Source organism: Jaculus jaculus, chromosome 1 (genome assembly GCF_020740685.1).
Source record: "Jaculus jaculus isolate mJacJac1 chromosome 1, mJacJac1.mat.Y.cur, whole genome shotgun sequence".
Lineage (NCBI taxonomy): Eukaryota > Metazoa > Chordata > Mammalia > Rodentia > Dipodidae > Jaculus > Jaculus jaculus.
This window is the reverse complement of record NC_059102.1, coordinates 297664550-297687544: the sequence shown is the minus strand read 5'-3', so window position 1 is coordinate 297687544 and position 22995 is coordinate 297664550. Positions and strand designations below refer to the sequence as shown.

The window sequence follows — 22995 nt, the reverse complement described above, 5'->3', positions numbered from 1 at the left end:
TCTTTGTGTACTTATCTAGGTTGTCTTTCCCAGGCTCACTGCCCGTTCCGCAGACAAAGCCTACTTAATTCTCCAGCCTCTGGGGAAGGTTAACTACAACACTATTTAACAATAGAAACATTTAAAGACACATTTTACTGGCACCTGATCCGGCAGCTGCAGTACTTTCAATCCCTAGAATCAAAAAGTACTAAGAACCATCTATTCTTACAACCTTGGGGCAGGCCTGGTCCCAGTGGTTGCTAGGAGTAAGGGAGGGGAGTCACAGAATCTGGGCAGGAATTGAGTGCTACTGAGGAATGCCCAGTACCTGGAAAATTGATTTGGAGGATAAGAGAGGAATGAACACTCTGATTAGTGACATAATTTCCTTCTACAGCTTAAGACACTAGGCAGAGAGAATAGAAGCACTTGAAGGAAGCAAGAGCCCCAACTGCTGGGCCCATGACTAAAGTGCTTTTATCCTAGATTGTCACAAGAAATATTTTTAGTGGCTGAGCCGTTTCCCCAGCCCCAAGTATTTGGTTCAAATGTAGCCTCATTAGAGCTGCCTTAGGAATGAGGGAAGATACCCAGGTTCACAATGTGCTTGCCTTGCAAGTATGAGGACCTGAGTTTGATCCTTAGTACACACCAACATGCTGAACATGGTAGCATGAGCTTGTAATCTCAGCATTTAGGAAGCAGTGACTGATGGATCCTTGGAGCTCGCTGGTCAGGCAGTCTAGCCTAATTGGTGAGCTCTGGGCCAAAGAGAGACCCTATCTCAAAAAGAGGTGGGTAGGGAGCCTCAGGATGACACCTACGACTGTCCTCTGAGCTTTACATACATGTCATTTGCATATACGTGCATCCATATGCATAATACACATACACACATGCCACTGCCACACACACTTGCAAAAAAAAAAGTAGAACTGCCTTAAAATTGAGGTTACCAGGAGCCCCAATTTTGGGATTCTTTTCTTCCAGTTTTTGGTCCTTCCCTAAAAACAACAAAAAAACATGTACCAAAAGCAAATGCCCACCCACCCAAAGCTCTTGCCCCTCAGTTATTCTTAGACTACACTGTGGGTACTTGAGACCCTAAAACACTGCCTTTATAGCAACAGGCCAGCAAGCACCAGACAAATAGCCCACCCTGGCATTTTCTGAAGTCTGTCCTCTTAAGGAACCAAGGAGCAGCTATTTGTAGAAGATGTGTATGAAGCTCAGATGTGCAAACAGGGAGGTTAGCAGTTGTGGGCACAGGTTCCTTTGAATATGGAACAGAGCTGGCTATAAGCAGGAGGGGGTAAGAGGAAGGCCAGGGATCTGTCACTCTCAAAGTCAATGTATTCCAGTGCTCATTTCAGAAGAGAATGGGGTGGGGAGGAGAGGGGGAAAGCTTGTCTTTCAGATTGTTATGAAGGTGTACATATCTAGATAAAAAGGTATGAATTTGACATAACAGTTTGCTTTGAATGAGACAGGGTCTCACAATGTAGTCAGGGTGGTGGATGGCCTCAAACTGTACTCATCATCCTGCCTCAGCCTCCAGTGTAGCTAGGATTACCAGTATCAATATGCACCACCACAAGCAGTGGTTTGCAGATTTTTAAACATAGCAACCTATGGCAGTGGTCTCCAATTGTACTACTGATTCAGTCCCTGCAAATACTGAGTGGGCCTGTTCCCGACCACCCTGTCTAAAACAGCACCTTCGCTTCTAACATACTGTGTATTTCTTTCTTTTTATTTATTTATTTTTGGTTTTTCAAGGTAGGGTCTCACTCTAGCCCAGGCTGACCTGGAATTCACTATGTATGCTCAGGGTGGCTTCAAACTCATGGCAAATCCCACATCTGTCTCCCGAGTCTTGGACCTGCCATACTGTGTATTTCTAACCCTACTGTGCGCTTCCTCGGATGTTGTCATGGCTATTTACATTTAGTTGTGCATCGTCTCTTTTTCTTTCCCTCACTTCACTTACTTGTTTTTTTATACTTAAAAATTTTTTTTGTTTATTTTTATTTATTTGAGAGCGACAGAGAGAGAAAGAGTGAGGGAGAGATAGAGACAGAGAGAGAATGGGCGTGCCAGCCACAGCAAACAACTCCAGACGCGTGTGCTCCCTTGTGCATCTATCTGGCTACCGTGGGTCCTGGGGAATCAAGCCTCGAACTGGAGACCTTAGGCTTCACAGGCGAGCGCTTAACCGCTAAGCCATCTCTCCAGCCCTCACAGACTTACTTGTGCGTGTGCATGGACGCGCGTGCTCTGGCATGCATGTGGGGGTCAGAGGACAATTGGGGGTGCTCTGTAGGCCCTGGGGACTCGTCCTAACAACCACCTTGAAGCTGCAGAACCTGAGGAAACCTGGATGGGTGGCTGCTTTTGTGGGCCGTGGCAGACACAGAATTCAAGGCTATTCCACCTCATGGCTCTCCTTCCGCCGACTTGGAATTCGCACTGTCACCCTGCCTTGAAGGGGGTGTGTGTGTCTGTGGGTGGAGGGGGGGACACTTTCCAGAAACCACCTCTTCTTCAGTGGGATACGGGGGCCGCGAGAGGTCAAAATGCCAAGCTTCCGCCAAGACCCTCCCTCCCTCCCGCCCGCCCAGGTCCGAGTCTTGGGGGTCACCGGCCCCCACTCCATCGGCGGGCGGAAGGAGCCGCGGGGCTCGCTTCCTGGCGCTTCTCCGCGCCTCGGCGGACCGCGGGAGCGGAGACTCGGGCCCAGCGGCCGGCTCGTGCGCCCAGTTCGCGCGCGGCCGCTTCCCCCAGGCCGTGGCCAGCGAGCAGGGGCGGCCCGGTCCGCGGAGGGCGGAGCCGGGGCTCGGGAGGGGGCGTGGTCTCGAGGCCCCGCCCCCTCCTCCTCCCCGCAGGCGGGCGGGCGAACGCCCGAGGTGCGGCGGCGCGGCCGGGTACCGACTGGTCACAAACTTGCGTGAAGTGGAGGTTGCGGCCGCCCAGGATGAGGAGGTGCGGCCGCCGCCCGGGGCCGCCGCCGCCGGCGTCGCTGCTGCCGCTGCTGCTGCTGCTGCTGCCCGCCGTGCCCGGCGCCGGGGCGGCCCAGCTCTCCGTGCTCTACTCGTCCTCCGACCCGCTGACGCTGCTGCAGGCGGACACGGTGCGCGCGGCCGTGTTCGGCTCCCGCAGCGCCTGGGTCGTGGAGTTCTTCGCCTCCTGGTGCGGCCACTGCATCGCCTTCGCCCCGACGTGGAAGGCTCTGGCCAACGACGTGAAGGGTGAGGACCCCCCTTCTCCCCACCCACCCCGCCCGATTCCCGGGGCGCTCTTCCCGCCAGCTGCGTCTCTCCTCTCTGCCCGTCGCACGCCCCCCGCTTCCGCACCCCTCACGCCCCATCTTTGGGGGCCGCCATCCCCCAGGCCCTGCCCTCTCTCGGTGCTCAGACCTCGGCTCGCCTAGGTAGTCAGTCCTCTGTGCGGCGACGGCCTGAGAAGGGGACTCTGCTTTGTTCCTTGTGCTTCTTCCAGACTTTTTAGGGCGTCCTCCCAGTCCGGCCTGGTGGCAACCCCCTTTCCTCTCGCTCCAGGGCGCATGTTACCTTCCTGCCAAGTTCCTCAGCTGCCCTGGATCGGTGCTGGGGAGAAAAGGGAGTTGGCATTCACTCTGCCGCCCCCATCACCTTATCTTATCTCCACCACCGCCAACCCCCGTGGCGAGTTGACACAGCCGGTACACAGATTTCCTTTCTAGTCCTTGTCTTTTAAGTGGGAGTCTTCATTGGGTAGTTTAGCTGTTGCCAGCTTGTCTGTTTTCAATCCAGGCCTCTCCTACCGTTCCATAGCTTCCGGTCCACATCCTTATCTCTCTCTGCCTTGGCTTTAGGCCCTCTCAGACCTTAGCTTCTAACCCCATGAGGCAAGACTGAAGGCCAGTAATAATATGTGTTTGGCCTTTGCTCCATGCTCCATTCACTGGCCTGGACGCTAAAACCGTGTTTCCTCCATTCCAAGATGCCGATTGGGACAACCGCCACTCAGTTACTAATAGCTTGAAGGGTAGCAGGATTAAAACACACACACACACACACACACACACACACACACAACACTGGATATGTAGAAAGTTTAGGGTGTGTATTATGGGAAGGTTAAAATGTTTTAAAACGAGCCAGGTGTGGTGGCTCACACTTTTAATGCCAGCCTTGAGGAGGCTGAGGTAGGAGGATTGCCATGAGTTCAAGGCCAGCCTTGTCAACAGAGTGTGTTCCAGGTCAGCTGTACCACAGTGAAACCTTGTCAACCCTTCCCCCAGAAAAAAAAAAAAAGTTTATAAAAAGTAGAACTGAGAGAATATGGTTATAATATTAATTAGCACTTCCTGAGTGTTTGTACTGGACATACGTTATCTCAGTTTGCTTTCTACAATTTAAAGATCCCCTTTCTAGCCTGGAGAAGTGGTGCACACAACCCCTGGGAAGCAGAGGTAGGAGGATCGCTGTGAGTTCGAGGCCATCCTGAGAATACATAGTGAATTCCAGGTCAGCCTGAGCTAGAGAGTAAGACCTTACCTTGGAAAACCAAAAAAAAAGATCCTTCTTCTATCACACATCTGCCTAACCTAGATAGTGGGTATTTGGGGGGCAGGAGTCAACATGATAGTGATTTGTTTCTAACTTGCTGCCTTTTGACATAGTGGAGCTATGGCCTGGTTATGGAGCCAGGGCACTAATAGAGCCCTTGCTCCAAAAGGATCACTGACCGAGAGCTGTAGGCATCCTAGGGAATTGGCATTTCTAGAGAAAGAAGAACTAGAACTGTTTCCCTTGTATGGTTTTGGTATTTCTTGATAAACTCAACTATAGATAGTAAAATAATGCATCTGTAGATGCTAGGTTTCAAATTCAGCCTCCCTGTTCTGCTGAGTAGCTTGCAGAGTGGTTACTGAAGTGGTCAGATAGGATGAGGTATATGCTTTTAGTCATATAACCCTGGAAAGTAATTTTTAACCAAACGTATAAGCCCCTGTACCTCTAATTTATACTTGCCCACATGCCTTTCTAGTCCCATCATCCACATGAGATGTCTCTGAGCAGCCCTTCATGCTATTTTAGTGATGTCAACATATCTGGTGAAGGAGGAGGGAGGAAGAATGGAACTAGAATACTAAGTGTGTGTGTGTGGGGGGGGTTGGTAATATGATCGTGTGGGTCTAAATATTGTGAGTCTCCTAATCAATTTCCACTTTTGAGTCAGTAAAAGGTCTGTAATGGCTGCAGATGGACTCATGCTAGAAAATTCTTGTGTTTTAAGAGTACTTAAGAGAAAGATTAGCTTTTAGCTGACTCATGAGTTTGGCCTCTTACAACCCAGAGTTTTCCTAGGAATTGCATATCCAGAAACGGAGCCAGCTTGTTTTGGGGTAAGGGCCGCCATTTTCCAAAAGAGATCTTGTCCCAGTGCATGGAGTGATAGTTTTTCCCTCAAAAGAAAAGTAAAGGCAAATCTTTTTTTTTTTTTTTTTTTTTTCTTTTGAGGTAGGGTCTCACTGTGGCCCAGGCTGACCTGGAACTCACAGGGATCCTCCTACCTCTGCCTCCTGAGTGCTGGGACTAAAGGCAAGAACCACTATACCTGGCTTCAAATCTTCTGCAAGGAGATAAGGAAGCATCAAAGTCTGAGGGTAAACCAAGGCAAATGGGGAAGTGCAAGATTTCATTGGAAACTGGGGTCTCCCTTGCGCCACAGGAGTGAGTCATCCCCCAAGCAAGATTGTGTAGGTGGAGGGCACTGCCAGAATCTGGTGTAACATTGAGGAATGTCCTCTACTCCAACTCAAAGGGGAGTTCCCTGTGTTTGGAGATTCCTTGAGAAAGTGATTGTAGGTCAGCAGAGAACTGTTCTCTTACCACCCTAGGCCATGCCATTGTGTAGTGCCCTGTGCTGTTACAAGTGTCTTGGGGCAGGAGTAGAGAGAGTATGGAACATCATGGGGGTAGAGAAGAATTTTGCAAACCTGCCTCGCTGGCTTCAGTCATTTAATCTGGTGGAGAAGACTCATTTCTGCGGCGGCTTGAGTGGTAGGTTCTTTGGGGCAGTTGGTACACTGGGGCAGACAGTTGTTTCTGAGGGTCTGCTTGCCCCTTTCTATTCCACAGTAGCTTCTGTTTGGGAAATTGTGTACAATTAGGAACTTCATTACTATTCACTGGCTAATTGGTGAGCAAATATTTGTTGAGTCACAAGGCATTGTTTACATAGCAGTTGGGTCAATGAACTATACACAGCAGGAAAACAGCATGAAGCTGTATATGAAAAGAACAAAGGAGTAGTCCAGGCACTTCTTATTGTAGGAGTTCAAGTAAGGGGACAGTTTCAGAAGGATAATCTAGTTACCAAAGGCCTTGACTGAGGCAGCTATTACATACTTGTCTTGTGCCAGCAATTTGCTAAGGACCTTTAATCTTCACCTGAGAAAATATATGAGCCAATGGCTGATGATCCTGCTCCACCCACGACCCTCCTTCATTTATTTTGGCTCATGATTCTGGAGGTTCAAGTTCAAGGCAGGGTGGCACATTGGTTTGGGCTTTTGACAAAGATAATAATCATGGCAAGAGCACATGTCAGAGTGAGTGCTCATACTTTTGAGCCAAGAAGCAAAGAGATTAGGGGATATCTTCTCTTTTTTTCCCCTCCTTTTTTAAAAACAGGCAAATAAGATGATATGATAGTGGAGGTTCTTGACCTCAGCAGTTTCTGACTTTCCAGAGTCTGAGCAGAAGAGAGGTGGTGGGACAAAATAGAATATGCCACATAGGAAAACAGCACTGTAGAGCCATGGTGATGAGATTGGTAAGGCCTGTTTTTTTTTTTTTTTTCAAGGTAGGATCTCCTCTAGCCCAGGTTGACCTGGAATTCACTATGTAGTCTCAGGGTGGCCTTGAACTCACAACAATCCTCCTACCTCTCCCTCCTGAGTGCTGGGATTAAAGGCGTGTGCCCCCACACCTGGCTAGGCCTGTGTTTTGAGCTTCAGTGAACATTGTTGGTTTTGCTTTCTTTTTCTTTTTTTAAAAAATTATTTTTTTTAACAACTTCCATGATTATAAAAAATACCCCATGGTGATACCCTCTCTCCCCACTTCTTTTTCTTTTGAGGGCACAGGTGACACCTCCTACTTGTATCTCTGTGATACCCAGTAGATAGCCTGGTACAGCTCACTGAATACATAGGGCAGCAATGGCTTGAGCCTCACAAAATTCCAAATGGCAGTGTGAGGAGCAGAGCCTTCTGGTGCCACAGCTCCTCTTAACTCAGGCCTAGATTGTCACTTAGGTGTGAGGGGTAAAGAAGGCATTTTGTCCATCCTGTGACCTCACTGCTTAGAAGCATTTACCAGGGAGGAAAGAAGGGATGTGATGGTGATGGTGTAGCCTTGGCCAGCTGGCATCATACATACTAACTGTGTCAGGAGGAGGACTGCAGACTTGGATGAGAAGCCAGAAACTGAGAACAGGTAGGGTCTAGTCACCAGCTCTTCTTATTTTCTTCAGTTTTTCGAGGTAGGGTCTCGTTCTAGCTCAGGCTAACCTGGAATTCACTGTGGAGACTCAGGGTGGCCGCGAACTCACAGCAGTCCTCCTACCTCTGCCTCCCAAGGGCCGGGATTAAAAGCATGCGCCACCCCGCCCGGCTTTAGTCACCAGCTTATATAGGCTCTTGATGGGTCAAGAACTGTGTATCTCTCTCTTAATAAAGGCCCAGACTTGCTTAACACTCAAAGGCAACACGGCCATTTTTCTTGTCAAGAGTTCTTTGCCATGTAGAATGTGAACAGTTGTCAGAGCTGGAAAGGGCAGGAGAGCCATTGACCCTGACCCTCTGACCCATGAGGAAGCGAGGCCTGTAGAGGAGGCTTTTGAGGCTTATGGCACAATCATGAGCAAGTCTTCTTCCTCTGGATCCAGTTTTCTCTGGGACTCCAGAAAAACCTTGTGTAAGGGTCCAGCACACAGGGTATCCCTCATCCATCACTCCAAACTTCTGGTTTCTCTTGCCACCTCACTTACCCCTGTTCACTTCCCATTTACTGTGTTGTTAGAGGAAACGATTACTCTACCCAGCTCTTAATTGCAGTAGGAAATGTTTCTCCTCCAAAGTGGGTAGGATGGTGGTATTAAAATGATTGAACACCAGAAAACCTCTCTTGCCCAAACAGTGAAGTGCTTACATGAGCCTACCATGTAGCTTTATTCTACCAGTGGGGCGTTGCAGATAAGGTAAATTTAACTTAAGATCTTAATTGGCTTTTATTTATGATTCTAGGATTAGGTAGTCATCTGTTGAGTATTATTGTGATGAGCTGAGCAGGGGGTGTGGCTTTACTGTCAGAAAAGGGCTGAAAACAGCAGAAACAGGGAACAAAAAGTAGATTAGTTACTTCATAATTAATTCCCTTATAAGCAGTAAAGCAGAGGAACTCATTGTCACACTAAAACTGGCTTGTTTGGGGATTTGTCTGTCTCTCTGGATTTCTTGGGACATCAGATAACTTGGTTTCAACTTGGTGGCATGGAACTTCAGCCTGAGTTGACTCCATTTTGGTTTGGTCTATTGGACCTAGTGCAGGAGCTTGGTACAAACCAAGCTTTACCAAAATGTACCTTCTTTAAATTAAATTTGACACATTAGAGTGACGGATAACCATGTCTACAGTGCTCAGTATTAAACCAGAGCTGTGTATGTCATAGTGGCTCATTAGGGTTCTGACATTGATAGTCCTGAGAAATATTCCTTGATCAGGACTTTCCCAGCACCTGACTGGCCCCAGCCTTTTCCTCCACCTCCCCTTGAGACTAGGGTAGATAAAAAGAGACATTGGTTCCATTTCATAGAACCCAGGGAATCAAAACATAAAGAGAGTGAGACAAAATAGCCTGTATTCCTGTTGGAAATCCAATAGAGGGGCCATTTGTTCCAGCCTGAGTCCTCTTGGGATTAGCTCTGGGACTCAGATCCTGGGTTCAGATCCCAAGCTCACCATTAATTAATTTAGCATGCCTGAGGTCTGGTATCTAATCTGTTTTATGGTTGAGGAAAGCAGATTTTGAGATGAATACCTTCTTACTTCCTCATGGGGTTGTGGAGAGCATTGAACATCAGTTGAACACATAATAAACTCACTATGTGTGCTGATACCATCGTCCTCTTAAGTGTGGAGCCTATGCTGCTTGCTAATTGATGTGAGTTACAGCAGATATTTTAATTAGAAGACAACTCTTTCTGGCACTTTCTCTTAGAGAAGGCTCTAATTGAAGCTGAGAGCATAAATATGAAAGTAATGCCCTGAGAGGTGGGGAGAGGAGCAAGTGAGGTGATCAAGTCTGGTAGGCTTTTCAAGCCAGGAGGTTTCTGAGTCTATATCCTCATTTTCAGAGGGAGGGATGTGACACCCGCATCAAATGGTGGCAGTGGAGTACAGTGATAGAAAGCATACTCTGGGTACTCATGAATGCTAGTTTCCTGTCCTCACTTCTTCCTGTAGTGCCTCAGTAGCAGTGAACAACAGCTTGAGCCTAAGGAATGGTGACCTACATTTTTGGAAAAAAGAGAAGCAGTTGAGGCCGTTGGGTCCTTGGTCACGTTGCCAAGTTGCCTTGGGAGATTCTTGCCTTTGGTTATCTGAAGGCCCTTGCTGGTGGAAGGCCACCAAGTTGTCTCTCTTTTGCCTTTATACTGATACTTTTGGAGAAAACCTGGGTCTTTCCTGTGGTTCTCCCTAGAACACGGTGACTTAAACCCTTGAGACAGAACTAAGCTTCAAGTATACCAGATGTCCCTAGAAGTGATCTGTGCTCTTGTCTGTGATCCAGGACAAAATGCTGGGCTTGGATAGTAGGCTGACATTGCGAGTTCTCCTGTGACTGCGCTCTTTTCTTAAAGGATGCATAGTGAATGAACCTAGCATCATCACAGATGGCTGCTTTAACCTAACCCGCTGCCTGGACCCAGGGAAAGACTAAGACTGGGTGCAAAGAGAAGAGTATGCTTGTGCTAGAGCTGCCCAGAGCTGAGAGTGGCCCTGGTCTAGGTTGATTGTGTAACATGCCCTGAGCACCTGCTATGCGTGTACTGGGTAATGTGTTGCTAGGCAGTGAAGATGGTTGTGCAGAAGTACAGAGACCAGTTGGAAATGGACAGGCCTGGCATTGTGGTAGAAACATGAAGGGTCCCGTGTGGCAACCCTTTCTGAGAGAGAGTAGTATTCCAGTTGAGGTGGACTAACAAAGGGAGTTTGCAGAGTGACTGAAGGTGGGCTACATGGTGGTCCTGCTTATGGGGAGTGTCTGGAGCTAGGAGAGAGAACCAGGCTTTCCTGTGAAGAAATGGTAAGAAGGGACTGGATATGTGGGCAGAGGCCAGATCAGGACTGTCCTTATGACTAAGTTTTCTTCTAAAGGTAGTCAGAACCACCAAAGAGTATTGACTATTTGATGACAGTCACACCCACAGGCAGAAAAGACGGTTGGTGGTGGGAGGGGCTAGTAAAGGGGAAAGGACATTTAAACCTCCACGGGAAGGAAGTAGTGAGTGTGAGGTCATCCAAAGAGACTTGCTGTGGGAGATTCTGCACCTACTTACCAAAGAGTGAGTTAGAAGGGAGGTGAATAAAGAAGTCAGATCAAAGCCAGGTGTGGTGGCACATGCCTTTAATCCGAGAGGCAGAGAGGTAGGAGGATCTCTGTGAGTCCAAGGCCACCTTGAGACTGCATAGTGACTTCCAGATCAGCCTGGGCTAGACTGAGACCCTACCTCCAAAAACAAAAACAAAACAAAACAAAACAAAACAAAAGCTAGATCAAGTGTCCAAGCCCCCCAAGGGGAGCAAGGAGATAATGAGGATTGAATGGGAGAGGAGACTTTGGAGGAGGGTGGATGGGTTAGCAGCTCAGTGTGCTTGGACTGTCTGACTCTGCTTCTACCAAGGACAAACAAAAGTAGGCAGAGGTGAGGGTAGGAAAGCTCATACCTTAAGCCCTAGGAATGACATCTTTTGTGTCTAAAGTGTTGGAGGTCTGAGCCACATAATTTGACACCAGCCACTGCTTTCTCACAGTTCGTATGGCCTCGTGTGTGTGTGTGTGTGTGTGTGTGTATTGCCCTGTAGCTGGGGTAGAACTTAATGGGCACTCATGGGGACCCTGACCTGAATCAGAGCTCAGGAGAGCTGGTTGGCATATGAGTTGGTTTTGTTTATAGTACGTAGGCCCTGTGCCATTATTCTTTTCCAGCTACTTTCCCAGAGAAAGGCCTCTAGGCCTGAGGCCTGACAAGGAAGCATGTTCAATCTCTTTCCAGATGATGGCCTCAAAACTTCCTTGTCTGCATTTTCCTAGATTCTCTTTCCTTCTTCCTGCTGTAGGATCCTGCCTCTTACTTTTGGTTAGGGACACAGAAACCATCCCTGATGGACCACCAGAGAGTACACCCCCCCGAAGCATGCTCTCTACCCTTTGAGAACTCATCAGCTTAGACAGCCCTGCAGGGACAGACAATCCTGGGGCTTTTTCTAGGGGGCGAGCTCCTCCTCATCTTACTTTAGCTCCTCTAGCCCCCTGTTCTACCCCCACAGACCACCAGAGGAACACAGACCATTACAAAGCAATATACTTATGCTGTTTAACTATATGCTAAGTATAGATCCCTCCGTGTAGGGCTTTGGCTAAATTTATACTAAAGGGACTTGGAGAACCCCTCTCATAGGAGTTTGGGTAGGGTGCTGGGCACTGGTGATGGCGGGGGCAGCAGAGGTGGGGCTCCAGGTCCTCTTGCTTACCTGGGCTTTGCTCTGTGTTTCAGGCTGGAGGCCGGCACTGAACCTCGCCGCCCTGGACTGTGCTGATGAGACCAATAGTGCTGTCTGCAGAGACTTTAACATCCCTGGTTTTCCAACTGTCAGAGTATGTGTCGACAAGGGTGAAGTGGGGCTCGACATGGTTCTGGCCAGACGTATTTCTGTCTGCTCAATGCTTTCTGGCATTTTCCCTGCCTGCTGGACTCCAAAGAGCCTTTTAATGCTACTGGGCCCAAGTTATTTCGGTCCCAGTCTTTGGAGCCCTGTCCTACTACCTGGTGAAACATAATGTTTTATAGGTAAAAGTAGAAAAGAAAGGGGCTTATTTGGTGTGGAAAGTCTGACTTTATTATTTTTTTTTAATGGGGTGCCTGTGTGGGTCTGTAAGAGTGGGAAGATTTCAGCTGCAGGAAGAGTTGAGCTGTGATGTGATCATTGCATGGGCTGGTGAGTGCTGCCAGCTCCCCAAATCCTCCTTGATTCCTCTCATTTCTGACCTCCTAGCCTTGGGAGTCAACCTCACTGTGCCCATCCACGGACAGGATCAGCCTCCAAGGGACTAACGGTTCCTTAGGGAGACAAGCAAGCCACATCATCAGATGAGAGCTCTAACCTGCAAGTGCTCAGGAGTGATCTGAAGGGGTAGCCTCAACATCCCCTCTCCTCTGGTCCAAATGCCAGTGCCGCAAGTGGTAGAGCTCCCAGGCACAGGAGTCTCCATACCCAAGACATGAGCATTCTGGTACCCCAGCTCTGGCAGAAAGTGGCATAAACTCTCTGAGGATGACTTACCTGTCAGTCTGCCCATCACAGGGCCCAGCCTAATTAAAGGCTGAACAACAAAGTTCCCAAGCAGGAGGCAAGGCTGCTGCAGTTATTGTAAGGAAGCAACCTCCTAGGGTTCCACCCCTGCCCATCAGAATGGCGTCTAGCAAAGCAGTTTCCTCTTCATCCATTAATAGTAATCAGGAAATGCCTTTGGAAGCAGAATTGCCAAGTAGCGTGCCTGGAACAAGATACCTCTGAGTTCAGGGACCTCAAGTTTTAGGCAGGCCCATGAGCTTGAATTATTCCAGCCTGATTATCCCAGCACCTTCATCTCCAGTAGTGCCCAGCTCTTATGCCCACTAATTTTAGGCTCTCCACAGCACAGAAGAGGCCCCTTCCCAAACACTTAAGGTCAGGGCTCAAGCCCAGGTTATGAGGCCAGGCTGGTCGGAGGAACAAACAGTATGGTGAGGCAGCGAGTATTCTTATCATATAATTCTCAGAGACTGTTTATCAGTCATCCCTTTAAATAGAAAACCTTCCTGATAAGGACATTACTTAATCTGAGTCCCAAGATATGTAACTGAAAGTACTCATATGGGATGTCCTGTTCCTTGTGGTGGGTAGAAAGCTGTGGGAATACCAGTGTGGCATCAGGAGTTCTCACACACAGGGTCATAGTTTTCTCTCAGTGAGGCCTGAATATTACAGGCCAGCTGCTGCCCAGCCCCCATAGAGGGCCTGGCATTGATAGAGGCCAGTCAGGACATCCTGTTGGGGTCTTGTAGGGCCTGACCCCTGCAGTGTTCTGTTGAACCTGAGAGAGGCTAGTCCCCTAGGTGTGAAGGAGGAGGCCCAGACAATCTCAGGCCCATAGACTCCTCAGCACCTGCCCAGGTCACGAAGCACACGCAGCCTGGATGCCTCCAGTGATTAATCACTTTACCCGCCCAGCTGGCTGTGGGAGGGTCTGGGAGGGCCCTTACCTGGTTTCCCTGGCTTTCCCTACCTCCAGACAGGCAGCACCTGGCTGAGCCAGTCTGGTAGTCAGCCATCCATTTGCTAAGCTCTTCCCCACACCAATGTCTTGCCTTCCTTTGGCAAGGCCTTCTCTGCCTCCCAGTTTCTGCCAAGAAGCAGCATTTGGTTCCCTGTCCTCAGCACTGTAGGCCATGGCCCAGTGATTCAAGGTGTTAGTGGGATTTCTGCTATAAGACCCTATGCAGTTCCACTGTGACCTACACTAAGAAATGTACATTTTATATTGTGATCCCAAACTTGGTTTGTGTTTCTGTTATCTATTGCTAAAGCAAAAGTTACATGAAATTCATTCCTTTTAAATGTAGTATACTCTGATATTTTCTATCAGGTTTATTGAAAATAAAACAGTAAGCTGAGTACGGTGGCCCACAACTATAATCCTAGCACTCAGGGGGCTGAGTTGGGAGGATCATTGTATGTCCGAGGCCAGCCTGGGCTACATAGTGAGTTCCAGGCCAGTCTGGGGTGGAGTAAAGAAAGTCAAGCTGGCATGGTGCACACACCTTTTATCCCAGCACTTGGGAGGCTGAAGTAGGAGGGTTGCTGAGTTCAAGGCCAGCTTGGACTAGAGTGAGACCCTGCCTTGAAAACAATAACAAAACAAAACTGGTGGGCTGAGGGAGATAGCTCAATAGGCAAAGTACTTACTTGTGTTATAAGCATGAAGACCTGAGTTTAATCCCTAGAACCCATGTAACAATGCCAGGTATGATGGTGAATACTAGTGCTGGGGAGGTGGAGGCAGGAGAATCCCTGGGTATTGCTGGCTAGCCACTTTAGCCTACTTGGTAAGTTGCAGACCAGTGAGAAACCTTGTCTGAAAGATACAGGGTTGGGGACTGTGTCCCTGAGGAACAACACTCTGGTGTACACACACACACACTCTCTCTCTCTCACACACACACGCATGCATACGTGCACGTACACATACATATGTATGCAAACAAAAATACTGTGTGTGGTTCCTTGAATTGATTTTACAACTTACTAGTTGTTTCTAGTGTTTTTGAAAACAAAACTCAGATTTTCAGTTGTCAGACATGCTGGCCCATTGAGGTCTGGTGTGCCTGTGGACACCTTGGCAGGCTCCCTAGAAAGCAGAACAGATATAAGAGGTCTGTCAGCTTCCAGCAGGCCAGATAGTTGTGATACCCTGTCTGCTGCCCCCTGCAGAGTAAAGCCTGTCTTTGCTCACTACTCATGGAGGCTGTGAGAGCCCCAGGTGTTTAGGCAGGCCCATGAGCTTGAATTATTCCAGCCTGATTATCCCAGCAGCTTCATCTCCAGTAGTGCCCAGCTCTTATGCCCACTAATTTTAGACTCTCCACAGCACAGAAGAGGCCCCTTCCCAAACACTTAAGGTCAGGGCTCAAGCCCAGGTTCTGAGGGCAGGCTGGTCGGAGGAACAAACAGTATGGTGAGGCAGCGAGTATTCTTATCATATAATTCTCAGAGACTGTTTATCAGTCATCCCTTTAAATAGAAAACCTTCCTGGTAAGGACATTACTTAATCTGAGTCCCAAGATATGTAACTGAAAGTACTCAAATGGGATGTCCTGTTCCTTGTGGTGGGTAGAAAGCTGTGGGAATACCAGTGTGGCATCAGGAGTTCTCACACACAGGGTCATAGTTTTCTCTCAGTGAGGCCTGTGTTGGGCAGGAGAGTAGAAAGTGTTGCTAATGTGATGGGGACAAGCCCACACAAGTCTAACCATTATAGTGAATGATAAGTAGCCCTGTTTTGTTTTGTTTTGTTTTTTTCCTCTGCTACCAGCCCCTTGTCACCATGAGCAGAAGGTAAGCTTTTACTAGACTAGCCTGTTTAGTCTCAACCTGGTCCTGAAGGCCAGCCACCTGCTATGTCAGGTGCCCAGCAAACGAGCCAGATCTCTATTGAAGAAGACTAAAATACAGCAAGATGGGGTAGGTTTGTGGCAGGTTTTGGTTGGACTTCAGAGGAATGGACATCTCCCTGGCCCAGATCAATGTTCCTCATTGGTCAGTGGAAAGCGACCTCTCCTGCAGTGAGGAATACACAGAGCAGCACTTTGGAGAGAGTGTCTTCCCTCTGAGAAATTCTGAAGAGATCACTGATATGGATTCAAATCCATTGCTTCATTGCTCACTGTGTGTGACTTGAGAAGTTACTTAATACCCCGGCCATGGACTCATGTTTCCCTGCCAGTAAAACTGAGATGATGGCTGTGAAGTGAGGCCTTATTTGTGAAAGTGTTTTCTTTCTGCTTGTTGCCCTTGGGGCTACTAGTAGCTCCTGAGTGCTAGGTGTATCCTAGGCAACCCCTCTAACAGCAGCTGTGGATGTCTGATGGATGTGTAAAGCTGTGTTCCCATTTGAGGAGCAGCCAGAAGCATTCAACACAGTGCACTGCTGGCTGGCTGAGAGTCAGGGAGTGAGCTCTATGGTGAATGCTGAAGGAGTTGGTCTGGGCCCCTGAGCTCTTTCTCTGTCCCACTGATCAGAGAGGATTTTTTTTTTTTTTTTTTTGAGGTAGGGTCTCACTCTGGCCCCAGCTGACCTGGAATTAACTAGTTAGTCTCAGGGTGGCCTCAAACTCATGGCAATCCACCTACCTCTGCCTCCCAAGTGCTGGGATTAAAGGTGTCCACCACCATGCCTGGCCAGAGAGGATTTCTTATTAGAAGGAACCCACCCCCAGGGCTGGAGAGATGGCTTAGTGGTCAAGGTGCTTGCCTGCAAAGCCTAAGGACCCATGTTCAACTCTCCAAATCCCATGTAAGCCAGTCACAAAGGGTGAGGCAAGTACAAGGTCACACATCCCCACTAGATGGTGCAAACATCTGGAATTCAATTTCAGTGGCTTGAGGCCCTGGCGTTCCAATCCTCCCTCTCTGTCTCTCTCTCTCTGTGTCTCTATAAAATAAAAAAATTTCTCTCTCTCTCTCTCTCTCTCTCTCTCTCTCTCTCTCTCTCTGTGTGTGTCTCGATAAAATAAAAAAAAAAAGGTGACCCCAAGTATGTTGAAGGCTGGGTGGGTTCTGGCCAAGTCAGAAAAGTATGGGCAGGGCATCACAGGCTGTAAAGGTCTTGTGTGGGGGAAAAACTGTGTGGCATATTGAGACTATCAGTCTTGCTGGGCAGAGGCTCATGTTGAAGGGTGAGGGAAGACGGGAGTCCGGGAATGGCAGGTTCTTGAAAGGCAGTCTGTGAGTGTGGAGTGCCTGTGGGGTAGAGTGTTGATTGTTACCTCACAGGGCTCTTGCTGGGGAGTGAGTTGTTAGGGAGGTAGACAGAACTCAGTGAGATGGCTCCTGCTCTCGAGAGAAAGGACGTGGCCTCATCTCCACTGTCATCTGCCTGCCATCTTCCAGCTGTCTGCTGCACCATCCTCCACAGAATGACAGCGAGTAAGGCTGTCAGTGTTTGAGGGATCACTATAAAATGTTCGGGTTGTTCCTCTGAAAACCTGTTATAGAAACTGAACTCCAGTGCTACCACTGGTCACTGTTAAGACTTGTGCTTTCTCTTCAGCCACTTCAGTTCCTGACATCTTGGGTTGCGCCATCTGTTGTCCTCCTGTTGGGGCAAGGCTGGCGGCCTCCACCTCACAGAGTAGCAAGGTCTTAGGCTCCTGTTTCTGTATCAAGGCATGAAAGGAAAGGGGACGGATGCTTCATGCTCCCAAAAGAAAAGACTCGCTCCTGAAGGCTCTGTTGCCTGTTTTCAAGGAGTTGTGATGGCTGGTCTCAGGCATGCACACACCTCCACTGGCCAACTAATAAATAAGAATGCATCTTACTAAGAAGACAAAAATGTGCCCTGGCTAGACTTCCACCTGAGCCTTCAAGATGATGAAAGGGCAGTCTCTGCTCAGTTGGACAAGGGTGTGCTGAGAAGACACCATACCAGGCACAATAGGGCTCACAGCAATGAATAAGCTGTAGGCCTGCCTCTCACCAGGCAGGTAGATGAGTGGCTGGGTAGAAAGTTCAGTTGAAGAGCCAGGAAATAGTTCAGTTGGTAAAGTGCTTGCTGTGTAAGCATGGGAATCTGAGTTTGATTCCCAGAACCCATGTAAAAAAAAAAAAAAAAATGCATGGGCTTGTAATCTCAGTTCTGGGGATGCAGAGACAGGTGGATCCCAGGGACTCACTAGATAGCCATCTCGCCTAATTGGGTGAGTTCCAGGCCAGGAAGAAACCCCCATCTCAAAAAACAGAAAAAAGTGAGCAGGTTGCCACTTGTTTCTGTATGTGTGTACTTGCACATGTGAACATACACATGCACGCAAGCTCACAAGCATGAAAAAGAAAGCTCAGTTGACCTTCCCTGTGGCTGGAATATGTGGAATGGGGGCAGGCCACTTTGGGTTCAGATCTTAGAAGGAAGGCCTCAAATTCATGGAGTTTGGGTCATATTCATGGGCTATGAGAGAGGTCTGAGGGGCAATAGAATTGTGCCTTAATGGCAAAGAAGAACAGGTTGAAGAACAAAAGGCTTGAGAGGATGAGTATTTCTGACCCATGGGGCGAGAACAAAAAGCAGCTAGTGCAGCAGACAAGGAAATACTTGATCATCTACTGGCTCTAGTCTCGACAAGGCAACAGGTAGGAAACAAGAGCTGTTGAAGAGGTGTCCCGAAGGTCAGAGTTACAGAACTTGTCAGCCTACTAGATTGGGTTGTAGGGTAGGGTAACAGAGGAGGCCGATCACTGGATGAGCTAAGGCACAGGTGCAGAGGCAGGTTGGGGGCGGGGTGACTCCACACTAGTGTGTGGATAGGAGGGGTCCTTACACCTCTGTGACGTCCACCAGGAGGAACCAGAAGTCTAGGACAGGTGAGGAGTTGAGAGACAGGATTCAGATTATAATTAACTTGGACAAAGCAAAGAGAAAAAATTAGGTTTATTCATGATTTATTTCCTCATTCCTTGAAAAACATTCCTTCTTTGTAACTGAGAGTGACATGATCTGATGGGTGGCTGCTGGTGAGACAGGAGCAGGAGATGACAATGATAGTGGCCTAGTAGAGCAGTTGAGGGTAAAGTTAGGACGAGAGTGATTGATGGTGGACAACATGAAAACAAAGACTCAAGAACATGCATCGTGAAATGTGATAAGACCCAGCTAGGGAGGAAAAAGCAAACAAGAATTGCATTGCAACCACATCACAAAATCACCATGAACACCAGACCCCAGATTGTTGCATTTATTTTGCTTCTGAGAAGCAATGTTTATTCTTAAATATTTTTACATTTTTTTCTATAGCTTAAGCTTCTATATTTTTTATTTATTTGAGAGATAGAGAGTAAGTAAGGGCATTCCAGGGCCATGTACATGAATTCCAGACTCATGCGCCACATTGTGTATCTGTCTTTATGTGTGTCCTATGGAATTAAACGTGGGCCGGCAGGCTTTGTAAGCAAGTGCCTTTTACTACTGAACCCTTTCCCCAGCCCCATATCTTGTAAACTCAAGATATAACAACTTGATCTCATGTTGCAATTCAGGAAACTTATGGCCATTTTTAGAATTATTAACAGATAATTTTATTAAATCAAGATTTGTTCAGTAACTGTTAAGAGCACTGTCATAAGCATGTTTACCATATGTTAGTGGATTGTTTTCATTTATGAATAAAAGGTTACATTCATGTTAAAAAGAGAATGAAACAGTGAACAGGAATACGGATCAGTGAGGTCATAGGGAGCAGACAAAGGGCACTTTCTCTGCCGTCTGCTTCTGGCATGGACAGTGGAGCAGATGATCTCTGGATTTTAGTTTTCTCTGTGCCTACACATGGCTGGACCAGACCTGTCCTAGCTGCTCAGTGTTTCCTAGTGCTGAAATGATAGGAAGGAAAGAAGGGGATGAGGATGCAGTTGACATTTCTTGATCCTTGTCATATGTACTGGTTACTACGCCTTAATTACTCTAGATTTAGTATCATTGACTCTTCACAAAAGGTAAAGGTAGATGGTGTCATCCTCATTTTAAACATGAGAATACTGGGCTGGAGGGATGGCTTAATGGTTAAGGCATTTACCTGCAAAGGACCCAGGTTCAATTCCCCAGGACCCATTGTTAGCCAGATGCGCAAGGTAGCACATGCATCTGGAGTTCGTTTGTAGTTGCTGGTGGCCCTGGCACTCCCATTCTCTCTCTCTCTCTTTCTCTCTGCCAAATAAATAAAAATTAAACATGTATGTGTGTGTGTATATACACATACACACATATATATGCATGCATGCATCTATCTATCTATCTATCTATCTATCTATCTATCTATCTATCTATAATGAGAATACTACGGTTCAGAGAACTTGGTGGGTTTTCCAAGGTCACACAGCAAGAGTACAGCAGAGCAGGTCTTGACCCCAATTCTGCCAGACCTCACAGCCTGTATTCAGCCACCTGCTAGGAATAAGGCCGAATGGTATGCTTGGAGGCAGAGGAACTGAAAGTTGCCCTGAGGTAAAGGATCTTCAGGAAGAAGCCTATAGGCTCTTCTTCAGTGCATTTCAGAACAACCAGCTCTTCCCTCTTGAGCAGAGGAGAAAAGTGTCCTGCAGCCATCTTTCCATTTGGTCAGAAGCCCAGGTGGGCAGCAGCAACAGTTCCTTTTTGTGCTCCCTTGGTCCTCGCGCCCCAAGGTGGTGATGGGCATGGAGTAGCCGTACAGGGGAAAAGAGGCCAGTGGGATGCGTCAGAGGGGCTGGAGTAGTTGAGTTACCTTGGCATTGCTGGGACAGAACACCTGGCCAAAAGCAACCAATGGGAGGAAAGGGTTTATTTGGTGTACAGCCTCGAGAGGAAACTTCATCATGGCAAGAAAAGGATAGTTGGGCAGAGAGGCTGGACATGACTTCTTGTCTCAGCCAGTGAAAACAAAGCAGCAAGAGAGTGAGCTGAGGGCTGGCAAGGGGGAAGCTGGGATATAACACCCCTTAGCCCCGCCCCCGACATACCACCTCCAGCAAAGCTCCATCTCCCAAATTGCTCAAAACACTTGAGTTTATGGGGGAATATCTGATTCAAACCACCACATTGGGCTCTTGTCACAGGCTTTCTGTGGGGCTTAGGCCCATCCTAAGTAGGATGTGTTCTGGAGTGCTGGCCCTCAGCTGAGCGTCTGCCGTGCCAGGCTGGGAGCTGTAACTGATGAAGACACTAGCCACAAAGCCCTTTTTCCAAGAAAAGGAGCAGGGACAGACTGACACAGAGGAAAGTTTACATTTGCCAAGGTAGGGCCTCGTTCTATTCTAGGCTAACCTGGAATTCACTACATATTCTCAGGGAGACCTCAACTCACTGCAGTCCTCCTACCTCTGCCTCCCGAGTGCTGGGACTAAAGGTGTGTGCCACCATGCCCAGCTTGGGATCAGTGATTCTTCACTCTCCATCATATCATTGGCAATAACTGCTCGGCACCGCTTTGAGGGAAGAATCTTTAGTGAAGTCTCTAAGCTGCTGCCTCCAGATTCTGAAGGGGCTTCAGTGTTGGGGAGGGATTGGATGTGAGAATAATGGGAATTGGATCAGCATGCAGCTGCAAGAGCAGAACTTCCCCAGTCTCAATTACAAACAAAGAAAACAAGACTTGAGAAAGGTCACTGAAGTTAATAAAAAGCTAGGCTTTAAATACAGGTTGTCTTGACACCGCCATTGTGCTCTTGACCAGCATGCATCACTGACTCTTGTGTGTGTATTTTGTTTCCAGTTCTTTAAGGCGTTTTCCAAGAGTGGCTCTGGAACGGCGTTGCCAGGTGGGTGCTCTGTCTCTGGATTTTCTATTGGCATTGTCAGTGTCATCTTCTTTCACTCCTTCTGGGGGGAATAAAACTGTCACAAGGGTGATGTGGATCCACAAGTGCAGCCGATCACATTTTTCTGAAGGTCTTCCCAGTAAGTCCTGGGGAAGCCCTGGAAAGCCAGGCTGAGTTGCTGGGAGTGGGAGGTCATGGTTCCCAGAATAGCCTCCATGTCTCCATGTCAAAATGGGTTTGGGGTCAAAGAGCAGACCACACACTCCAGTTCTGAGGGATACTTTATTGCCCCTTGTATAGCTCTTTGTTTTGAATTATATGAGTCCCCACTCCCAGTCCACTCAGAGAAGGACTGGCATACGCTTTGTCTCTTGGAACTGGCTCAGGGCCCTTTGTGAGTGAGGCTGATGAGGACATTGGAATCTGTTCTGTCCTGACCCCTCTCCATCTGTTTGCATTTACAGTGGCTGGTGCTAATGTGCAGACACTGCGGGAGAGGCTCATCGATGCTCTGGAGTCCCACCATGACACATGGCCTCCAGCCTGTCCACCACTGGAGCCTGCCAAGTATTTTGGGCTGGGGCTGGCTTAGTATAGTATAGGCCAGGGTTCCAGGCCAGGGATGGAGAGGATGCTGGGAACCACCGGGTAGGGGTCCCACATTGATTCTTCCTGTTGCCTTTGTGTATGGGATAGACATCAGTCTGCCAGACACAGTTCAGGTGGTTGGTGGCGGCTTCCTCTTGCTGCAGGCGCTGAGGAGCCCAGTCCTCCAGGAACTGGTTGAAGAGGCCAAGGGCCCGTCCTGCCAGGCAGAAAAGACAGGTGGGGACAGTTCTCCAGATCAACCCTGAGGCTGCCTCTCTCTACCAGTCTTGGGAGTGTTGGAGGATATAGCAGGAGTTCACAGGTCTTATCTAGGGAAGGCTACTGACAGACTGAACATAGGGAGTGCGAAAGAGTTCAAACAGCGTTGAAGAAAAAGGTCAGGCCTCAAGAGATTAAGTGGGGCTGAGTGCTAGCTGCACAGTGGGTGTCCTGTACCCAGGAGAGTAGAGGGGCTGAGTGTCAGCTGAGCTGCAGGACAGGCATTTACCTGCCAGGCAAGCTTCATGCTTGTCTCATTTTGGGAAATTGACAACAGTGACTTGTGTGGTATCTTTTTTGTTGTTGTTGTTGTTGTTTATTTTTATTATTTAAGAGCGACAGGCAGAGAAAGAGGCAAATAGAGAGAATGGGCACGTTAGGGCCTCCAGCCACAGCAAATGAACTCCAGACACATGCGCCCCCTTGTGCATCTGGCTAACGTGGGTCCTGGGGAATCAAGCCTCGAACCGGGTCCTTAGGCTTCACAGGCAAGCGCTTAACTGCTAAGCCATCTCTCCAGCCCCTTGTGTGTTATCATGTTGAATCTAATTCCCAATGACTCCTTTATCAGCTTTCCCAATTGCCCATCTTTCTGGAGGGCCTCACAGACACCCTGAGCCTAGCATATAGTCCTGATGTGGTTTGGGGTTTCACAATCCTAGCCTGCCTGTCTGCCAGCCTTTCTTCCTTCTTTGCTTTCCACTGTGACAAATAGCTGAGAAACAATGTAAAGGGGAAAGGATTTGTTGGAGCTCATGATTTCTG

General features: G+C 48.2%; 1 protein-coding gene across 2 annotated transcripts in view; it reads left to right on the top strand.

Annotated features, from left to right (window-relative positions):
- Positions 1–2941: 2941 nt before the first annotated feature.
- The window catches only part of Qsox1 (quiescin sulfhydryl oxidase 1), a 40735-nt gene continuing 20681 nt past the window's right edge, over positions 2942–22995 (top strand). For both annotated transcript variants that reach the window (XM_045132633.1, XM_004658873.2), the window contains exons 1-4: positions 2942–3230; positions 11813–11913; positions 21318–21363; positions 21828–21930. In XM_045132633.1, coding sequence (XP_044988568.1) covers positions 2957–3230; positions 11813–11913; positions 21318–21363; positions 21828–21930 — 524 coding nt within the window. In that variant the 5' untranslated portion in view covers positions 2942–2956. The remainder of the gene's footprint in view (positions 3231–11812; positions 11914–21317; positions 21364–21827; positions 21931–22995) is intronic.